This window comes from Megalops cyprinoides, chromosome 7 (assembly GCF_013368585.1).
Source record: "Megalops cyprinoides isolate fMegCyp1 chromosome 7, fMegCyp1.pri, whole genome shotgun sequence".
NCBI lineage: Eukaryota > Metazoa > Chordata > Actinopteri > Elopiformes > Megalopidae > Megalops > Megalops cyprinoides.
Window position 1 is genome coordinate 20,451,748 of NC_050589.1, and position 10,256 is coordinate 20,462,003.

Below are 10,256 nucleotides of genomic sequence, written 5' to 3' on the forward strand. Positions count from 1 at the left end.
TTTAAAAGAAATATCTTCATTAAAATGAGAATGCTTCAAGTGAAGACCTCAGAAAAAGAATCCTGCAATTTAGCATGTCACAAAATTGCTTGTTTTTAGCATAAATGATACTAGATTGAACCCTTTTAACAGAGTATTTTTTGTAAAGCCTGTTTTAATATTTTGTCAAACACTTAGAACACTGTATGCAATTTATTTGTTTATTTACCTAAACAGATTTTTAAAGAGCATTGCAAACCAAAAAGAAAGGCAGGCAGTCATTCTTCAGCTATAATCCTCAGACATTTTAAGCAATAAAATAACAGTAAAGGTCCTTTACATTTTAAAATGCAGCAAATAAATTTAGGTTAACATATTGCAAACAAAATTGAACAATTATTAATTGTGTCCCTTTTCATTCTATTCCTGAAAAGTGAGAGTCATTGCACTTAAGATTGTCAAATAAATTGGTAAGAATAAAATAAATCAGCGGAAGCTATTCTCTCTGAACCCAGAACAAGTTCAGATACAATCATGGAATACGACATACTAACTTCTTTATTTCTTGACTGTCCTTATCTCAACATAAATATTCTATCTTTACATTTCTAATTATTTACATTAAAACAATAAAGCACATTTGGAGGTAATAAAACTTTTTTGTCCTCTTCCTGGTTTCGCGATTATCATGCCATGATAGCAGGTTGAACTGTTGATCATTTCTGCAAAACCATGTACCACATAAAAATACCATAGATACCACCAAAAAAATACAGCTTTGGTATAACCAATGCGAACATGTTCTTAATTTACACATTCCAAATCAATTACCATAATTTATTCTCTCCTTCCAGGAAAGAAACAGTCTGTAATAGGTAGTTCTCGTCACAAGTCTATATCCAGATCACCTGGGGTAGAGCGGATGGTCCAGAACTCAAGAGTAGCAATTTGAGTTTTGCTCATGCCAGGGAGAGGGCGCACCATGAATTCTGTGGGGCCATCGACGTGGGTGTGAAGTGGTAGTCCTCATATTTAATGTCCGCATGTCCTGCAGTCATACTGTCCAGCTGCGATGATGCCTTAAAAATGATTTAAAAAATGCATTAATAATATGAATAACCAAATGGACTATGGGCTATGTAGTCAAGCTATGATAATGAGTGATGACAATATTACCATTAAGACATTCTGAAGTCTGGTGCCAGAAGCCAATAGAATTATACATGTGTTATGCTTTGCCCAGAAATTCATACAGGCTTTCAAAAACACTGGCTATGGACAGAGGGGATTCCTCCACTGTTCCCTTTGCAGAACACCTGGTGTGTCGCTGACTTCATCCAAAAGCTTACCTGAGCGACAGAGACCACAGTCTGCCCAGCATAGGGTGACGGAGCCATGCTGGGCTCGCTCTTAATCGTGGAAGCGTTTTCAGAGATGGACAGAGAGGAGGGGGAGCTGGTACCAGAAGCAGATGATCCTGAGGAACACCAAAGGGGGGTGGGGGTAGGCGGTTACAGGTGTTGCTAAGACAGAACAGCTTCATTATCCTATACTCTGACTCAGGGACCTGGGTCTGTTTGTGCAAAGCTAAATGTCTTTTGTCAGCTGTGCACCTTATGGATCTGAACTTTGTTGGTTGGAGTCTGGGGGTTAATTGCCATCACCATGTCAGCCACAATGAATGAGCTCTGAGTCAGTGTATGATTCAATTCCCCAGCCAGCAGAGCTGGTTGGCCTTCACTTGAACTGATCTCTGCATTACTTCTTGCCATGACGTAGCCAATTTTTTGTTTCTCACGCTAAAATTAATAAAACAATGTTGCATAAGGAGCAAAAAAAAAAATCCTTAAACCTCTTTGGGGTTAAACCCATTTTATGGTGGTATTTCACTATGCATACAATGTATGCCTTTTCTGGGTAGTGGTGAGGTATCAAACACTTTGCTGCCTCCTGAGTCCAATCCAAATGTAATAGATGTGTCGCTCAGCGTTCATTACCTGATGAGGTTTTGGACTTGGCCATCTTAGGTTTCCTCTTCCTGGTCTGAATGCTCTCCTTCTTCATTGCCAGTGGTCTGGGGACCTGAAAAGAAGGTGCAAGAGTTCAGGGCAGAGCAGTAGCAGGAGTGAGGACAGATCATGCATGACCCAGGGACTGTGTTCCCTCTGGGCCTGAAACACCCCAAGGATCACACTACAGTGGCTAAACTGATATAAAGGAAGGGCCCCCAAATATGGAGGCTATCCAACATGCTGAGATGCACATTTTAACTCAAAAATAAACTACACTGACAGATTTTAATATTCCTAATGTCAATGACACAGTCAATAGAAAAGCAAATGTCTCATTTAAAAAAACACACACAATGACTTGACTCCTTGGCACTTGAATGAAAATTTATGAAGTATCAATTTTGCGTGCAAAAGTATGATTGAACTCATTTTGACCCATCTAGGACTTCATGTTGACCAATATATTTGTAACTTTGACACTCTGTTGTTTTTTTTGATCATTGTTTTGCGATACTTTGCACTATAAACTTGAATAACAATGTCTTCAAACAACTTACAGTATATAAATTAGAACCATACCTTTGCTCAGGGTCATAAACCTAATTGGTCATGTTGGACATTAACAGTGCAATACTGTTGCAACAGCATTAACCACAAGGACACAAATACTCATTCTGTTACTTCTTGGTTTGGCCTTAACTTTGACTCTGTTTATACATGTGCATATGTGTGTGTATTATGTGTGCTTTGCTGTTGTGGCTCTGCTACTGAACAGTGCAGAAAATCTGAGGGTGAGAGGTGAACAGGAGGAGCTCCGCTTGGCCCGTACCCCATGCAGCTTCATGTAAAGGCCGCAGGCATTGCAGACAGGCTCTCCCTCAGCGTTGCGGCGCCACAGCGTTGTGGTGCTGGTGTGACAGTTGGTGCAGCAGAGCCCGGCTCTCCTGGAGGTGTTCTGCTGCAGAAGGGAGAGCAACAGGTGCGCGATGAGTGAGAGAGAGACAAATACAGCATAATCACCTTTCCACTCCCAGCCAAGACCAAAGGAACCCAAACACTGGCTACATGCATGGCACACCTGAGCACAGCTTGTGCTGGAGTGCACTGTTTCACTTCCTGATATGAGCAGCTGCAGTGAGGCACCTCAGACAGGGTTGTCGTGTACTCACAGATTATCAAGGCTAAGTTAGCCAAAGCTGTCCACACATTTTATTTTTCAGTTCAATAAATGTATCAATGTGACAATGTAATTTTGGAAACTGAAAAGCTACATTATTAAAGTTTTAATAAGACTTATAAGGGTTGTACATTTGTACATCTTGTTAGGATTTTGTATGTGTGTTTTTTAAGGTGTCTCAAAGTCAAGTCCAAAGTATATTCACCGGGATTGCTGACATAGCTGAATGATGACATCCAGTGCAAAACTCAGGCTTGACAGAAATGAATCTTCTGTCATTATTTCAAACAAGTAAAGCCAGAAAAAATGTCATAAAATAAATATAATGGGTCTATCTCCAGCCTAACTGAAGCTTGACTAGCCTCCACAACATCTTGTTACTGGAAAGTGGGGATATTTCTCAGAAGTGCACAGTAGTTAATTGGGTTGTTTTTAAGCCTGATGCAGTCTTGCTAAAAACAGACACCCAAGGACAAGGTCACTGAAGGACAAATAAAAACAAAAAGCTGAAATAATTCACACCAGCTGCCCTCAAGAGCCTGGTTCCTGAGAAAGGGGCATCCTGAAGGACTCACTCTCAAACAAAGCTGACCTTCTGCTGTTGCCCTTGAATTAAATCTTTTTCCCACTGGCACCTTAAGAAAAGCTCTCATTTTTCTAACACAGATGTAGCTAGCATTAAAAATCTAATATTTGATAAAATGCTTTCTTGGCCAACTAAAATAGCACAAAAGGTTACCATTTTAAGTTTTGAGAAGCTGATAAAACTTTGCTTGTCTTTCAGATGTTCTTACAGTCGTAGGTAGTTCCATAGAACTTGAACTTAAAAAAAACACACACACACACAAAAGTGGAGCATCAAACATACCTGTCTCCTAATTCCGTCACAAATATTAAATAAAATACCGGTGTAAAGAATTGTTTTGTCGCTCTAACAAATACGATATATTGGTATTTGTCACAATCTCAACTTACCAGGCGTTTCTGTGGTTTGATAAGCGGCCTATTAATGCCGTTCATTTTGTGGTAGAGACCACAGGCGTTGCATAGGTAATGTCCGGTGCCATCTCGTCGCCACAATGGTGTTGAGATAGAACCGCAATTCACGCATTCGCGTCCCTCCCCTGGCAACTCGTCCAGCATGTCTAAAAGCATGAAGCCCCAGAATTAGTCAAACTCATACATTGTCCATCACCATCTTATTCTGAAACTATACATAATGCGTAATCCATACGAACCGAATCGCGTTTTGACTGCAACATTTTCACTTATGAAGTTCATAAGAAAACAACGTTGATTTTTTAAAATACTCTTTTTGAGTGAGATCGCCGTCTACGTCGGGTAATGCTGCACTGATGTTCTTTAATTGTTATACTGTACATAACTTTAATTGCATTATGGTTTTAGTCAACTGAGGTATTTTGAATTAACTAATGTAATGAATTTGAAATATTGAGACCATTACAAGGATTACTGCCTGACATCCATATATGGAAGTTTTGAGTTCTGGATAATATATATTCTCTAAAATGTAACAAATACTATTTTTATTACATTAAAATGTAATGCTATTTCATGTTTTCGTTTACATCTTCAGCGAAGACGTATCGCTTGTTGCAAATAATAAAAAAAAATCAGTGATGATAATAATAAAGAAAAACATTTATTTAGCTATTTATTACGGCGACTGGCAGAGCACGGGTCCTAGACTAGTGGAATGTGGCTGGGGGTCTTATCAGTGTTAAAGATCCAGGGGGCCCAAATCAATCAAGCTACTGACTCGCGACGGCCTCCTCCAAATAAGTGGCTGAAATTCAAATCTGAAGAACCTAAGCATAAACATATAAATGCATGCAATGAATCAATTAATAATTAAAACGTCAATAATAACACCAATAAGTTTTAAGCATTATTATTATTATTATTATTATTACTATTATTATTACTATTATTATTATTATTATTATTATTATTATTCCATACAACGAAGCTGTAGGAACCCTATTGTCATTAGTAGTAATTGTAGTAGTCGTACTTCTGATATTATTGCTGTTGTTACTAGACGTTGTCTTGATGAATTTTATGTTACGACCTACACGAGAACCTATATGCCTTAGTTACCTAACCAGTACTTCTGAAGAGTTAAAAATGGAATTATCGATTACTTCATTTTGGTGTCATCCTGTGTAAACTGCACCACATTACACGTCAGTGCTACAGGTAGCAATGGTATCAAGTTTATTAGTTCGCTTTACATTGCACTTAAAAAATGGATCCTTTGAGTCTGTTGAAGGTGACAATTGCTTGCCACAACGGCCTGTTTTCACAATTTTCAAAGAGTGTGTATTGTGTATTGTGCTCTTTCATCAATTCCCTTAAACGAAAACAGACTCCCGTTGAAATTAAATTAGCATCTTAATTAAGGAGGTTTACTGAGCCTTTCATTTTAAGAATGTGGATTGTAAAAGAGTACAGATTTTTTTACATGGTTGATTGAATTTGTCCCTCTCCAAGGACTGGCACAATTGCTGGTGATTTCAATTGAATTGCTGGCTGTTTAGATGAAAAGCCTGTCCCGATGTGAATGCATATACTCCAATAAATAACTCACGGCTATAAAGTGTCTGATCTTAACTGTTGTCAAAAGCTTACCAAATTCCACATATATCTTTTTTTTTTTTACCTGCGATTAAGAACTAGAACATCTTTTCATCTCCAATATACTTACAAATTAAAATTACAGGACTATAAAATAATCATCGAAGTTTGTTTGTGAAATACGCAGAGATTACACTCATAAGAGTATAAAATCGTGTACCATCGCGACGTATAACGGCAATTGTGTGTCTAACTGCTACGCAATAAAAATAAATGTGTGCATGCCGATAGCTCCATACGTCCAAATGGAATTAACCAAGTAAATTAAAACTTTAAAGTTGCACATTACGCTTTAGTTACATACGACTTGGCCTACTCTAATGAGAGGCCCTTGTGCACCTCTACGTATGGGCTAGCTCAATAAACAATCGCCCTCTGTTATGTAAATGTAACAACGTTAATTGGTCAATTTGCTGTCTCCCATCTCGATTTGTGAACTTTTTGTACCTTGCGTAATTCTGTTACAGTGTGCAGGGCCCAATTTTGGAGACCTTTTGAAGAATGTAACGCTTAACGTGTATACACACCCATGCTGGACCTCCTCCCTGGCAGAGCACCTTGTCGTCCTTGTAGGCTTATCATGCCGCTCTCGAAGTGTCCCGGCGTCCAAGACGTTGCCATCTCCGGGCTCATGTACGCCGCATAGGGGCTTGAGTAGGACCCTCCGACGGAGCGCACCAGAGAGCTGCTATACTGCTCAGCCCGACCACTGTTACTCAGCACCAGCGGACTCTGGTACGTCGCGTCCCTGCCAGTACTGCTGCTCACAGGGGGGCTATGTGTATAGGAGAACCCGGGAGGAGGGTGCGGGCTGCCTGGGTTGAATGACGAGCTATCCGTACCAGTCTGCGGCCAGCCATGGTGCCCTCCGAGGCTATGCGACTGATGAGCGGACTCGCATGTCTGCAGGTACGGGAGGGTCTGCAACATGGCAGGTACCCGGGTGGTGGGCACGTAAACCGGAGAACTCGCCGAGGCATGGATGTAGTTTCCGGTGTCGTGCGCATATGGAGACTGATTTGACGTTAAGGCCAAGCTCTGGTACATTCTGGCGTCGTTTATGTGTGCCTTCTTTCGGCAATTACAATAGATTTTAAAATAATTGCTTCAATTTCCAGGATAAAATCGATCGAATAAAGTAATTATATGATGATTTCCACAATCTCCTTGGTCGCTGTAATAATGGAAATCTTCACTCCTTCACTGCACATCCACTCCTGTTCAAAGAAAGACACAATCAACAAACTTTGTTACCTGACTACGGTACAGTATCCGTCATGCCATCTGAAAACTAATAACGTTACAGGTATTCCCCTCTACACTTTTAGGCCTTCAGCCCGGCTACCTGTGTTTGTCACACCTATGGAGTTAGCTTCGACCTGATTACTCTAACAGTGTATGCAACCGTTGCCAAGTTTGTATCCCACTTTTATAATTATTTTTAAATCCTGCTACACGTTCGCCTAAAACGATAATATAAAGCCTGTAAAAATATGCAGTTCTGTTCAATGTTAGAAAACAGGTTTTTAGAAGGACCCGATCAAAATGGAACGCAGATTATAATAATACATAAATATTGTTTTAAAAAGTAATTTCATATACATTCATAAGTAATATAATAACACAATAACAACAACAACAACAATAATAATAATAATAATTCGATGCGTTAAGTCTGATAGCGACTAATTAACATTTACTATGGAAATGGCATTAATATGCCTCGTATCATCACTTGTAGATATATAACTGTTATCCCTGATATACTACTGTTATATCGTTAAATCATATCAACGAAGGAACGAAATTAGGAGACATCGTGAGATAGCTGGTTCATATCTCAAACGCATATTTGTATCGTTGGTAATGCAAATCACATAAAACATTGATAGCTGTATGCATAGGACAAATACAATTTCATCCCAAGATCCCAGTGCATTATCTTACCAGATAAGGATAGTAGGTTGATAAAGTCAGGAACCCTCTTCCAAAAGAATCGAAAGAATAGCACTGAAGCCTGAGTTCCACAAAAGTCACGAAAGTGTTTTTATAAAGCCTTCCAACAACAGATTGCGGAATATTTTAAAATAACCAAGAATTTTTAAACGTTTAAATCCTCCCAGTTTCTTCCATGTAAGAGGATCGCTATGCGCCTTCAGTCTTCCTGAACTATACAGCCCCGTCTAGTCTTCCTAGAATCTGGAGATAGTTGTTGCCGCTGATAATCGCAGATATAACTGCGCCCTGATTCGTCCTCGGCTGGGAAACTTTACTGCGAGTTATTTGTAAGGCTAAGACCACGTGACCACTCCAAGGTAGGACACCGTACTTGGTGGGGTAAGAGGGATGGGGGAAAAGGGGAGGAAGAATCGCGTCTACCTGAAACAACACATCGTTGCTGAATTTGCAGTATTTTTTTCGTTTGTTGAAGAATCAATAAATGTTAACCTTTAAAAGTAAGCACCGTGGTACCTTAGTAGTTACCGTCGTAAGAAACATATTCGTAAACCACACAAGACAAAGGAGTGTTTTAATATTAAATATATTATTTGACTGCATTAGATTTTCATAACATGTTTAATTATTTTAAATGTTACGTGTGTTCTTTAAATGTATATTGTACTATCAGGCGTAATGTAGGAAAATTGGCTATTATTGTACTAGACTGATATTGAAAATCAGTGTAGATTTTTGTGCAAGACCGAGTTCATATTATCTGTGCTTGCGAATGTCAATGGCTCCTGTATATTTAGTAAATAATCCATGGGCAGTATTTTCATTAAACGGTCCTTGAAAATAAAACATGTCGTAAAGTCGTCCCTCTCTTTTACAGAGAAAGTTATGCTTGGTTTTATAGCCAGATAAATCCGAATGAGTTCTCAATAAAAAACAGCACGATGATAAGAGATATGACTTCCACAGTGGAACGGTGATATAACAATAATCACAGGAATTATTGTCCATTTGAAATACTGTTATCATAGCGGTATTGTTAGGCTTGTCAAACCACCAGAGTGTCTGAAATTAAGGTGTACATAAACAAACCATTCATACTCCAACGTTTTACAGCATGTTTAAAACTAAACAGTTTAAGTTTATTCTGTTTATTTATTACTTTATATAGTTTGCACATTTAATACAGTTTATTTTAAAACGTCGTAGTCATCGAAATAATCCTAAAGGTATACATTTTGGCAACTGATTAAGTAAAGGAAACCTGCCTAGCCGTGGATTAGCTCAATCAAACGTCTCCACTTATTCACTGCAGTTAATCTCATCATGTAATGTCATTCTTGGCATAACAATGGTAATTTGAGTATTTGGATGTACAACCACATTGGCTTTTGCATTCGTAATAACTCGGTCCAAGATATTTGTTTCCATTGGTTTTCTAACATTTTAAATAACTAATCGCCTATCTTCGTTTAGACAGGTTACAGATAACGCGATTAATAAATGATGTTTAACCTGTGAACTCAATCTGCGGAACGCTCAGAAGCTGAAGAGAAGACAATCGAACAAACTGAGAAGATGTCGTCTGTTAAATGAAGGCAGCCCTTTTGTTTAATCACGGGGAAGGCTGAACGATTTGTGTCTTCTTTTCTCTGTTAATTTTCTACGACTGCCTTATAATCAAGGACGACTGCAGTCGCCAGGGAGTCTGTCACCGCCGACACGTCTTAACTGCTAGCCCAATGTTGTTCTGCATCTGCACAAATAAAAATAATGGCTTATTAAGTACATGTTTTGCTCAGTGTTGTGTGGTAATGTGCACTGTATATTTTCGAAAAATCCTGACGTTCGGTTGCTTTGCTGCACAATCACGTAAGTAAATATTAGGCCTACCTTAATGTCAGAAAGCAATTCTTTGAGAGGAATGATAAAAATGAAACCATAACAATAAAAAACAAAACATTCATAGTGTCGATGATTAATCAGCGACTTTTCTTTCTTTCTTTGTTTTTATTTTGGTTTATTTACTGAGTTATAAAATGAGGCAGAAACAGAACACCAGCACACGTTAAGCGTATGATTTCACGACGCAACAGTACCTTAAATACATAAATCAATATATAAAGGCCAATTAACCATGACGTGCTACCAAAATAAAGCGTGAAAAGATCTAAGGACGAAAAAGGCAACTACAGTGACCCGAGCCAGCGAGTGTGCGACTTGGCGACGCGCGGAATTAATGATCCTAGAGAGGTGTAAATTTGGTTCCGCTTCATGTGTTTCGTGTAATGCCCGTCTCTCCCTTACTGTATGTGTGTGTGTGTGTGTCCGTGCGTGCGTGAGTGTGTGATTTGACTACATTCCTTTGGTCTCATCTATTACAATATTGTAATAACATTCTCAAATTATGTCGGATTGATGCCCTATATTTGAACAGGATGATTGATTGCGTATACTGGAAGTCTTTTTAATTCACA

The 10,256-nt window shown here is 38.8% G+C and overlaps 1 protein-coding gene across 1 annotated transcript; it reads right to left on the reverse strand.

The window, feature by feature from the left end:
- Window positions 1–938: 938 nt before the first annotated feature.
- Window positions 939–7,806, reverse strand: gata5 (GATA binding protein 5). Its single transcript, XM_036534071.1, has 7 exons — window positions 7,774–7,806; window positions 6,354–7,043; window positions 4,144–4,313; window positions 2,821–2,949; window positions 1,977–2,061; window positions 1,329–1,456; window positions 939–1,058 (listed from the first exon to the last, which is right to left on the reverse strand). Exons 2-7 carry the CDS (start codon window positions 6,871–6,873, stop codon window positions 939–941), a joined length of 1,152 nt encoding a protein of 383 aa, XP_036389964.1. The 5' UTR covers window positions 6,874–7,043; window positions 7,774–7,806.
- Between the last annotated feature and the right edge of the window lie 2,450 nt (window positions 7,807–10,256).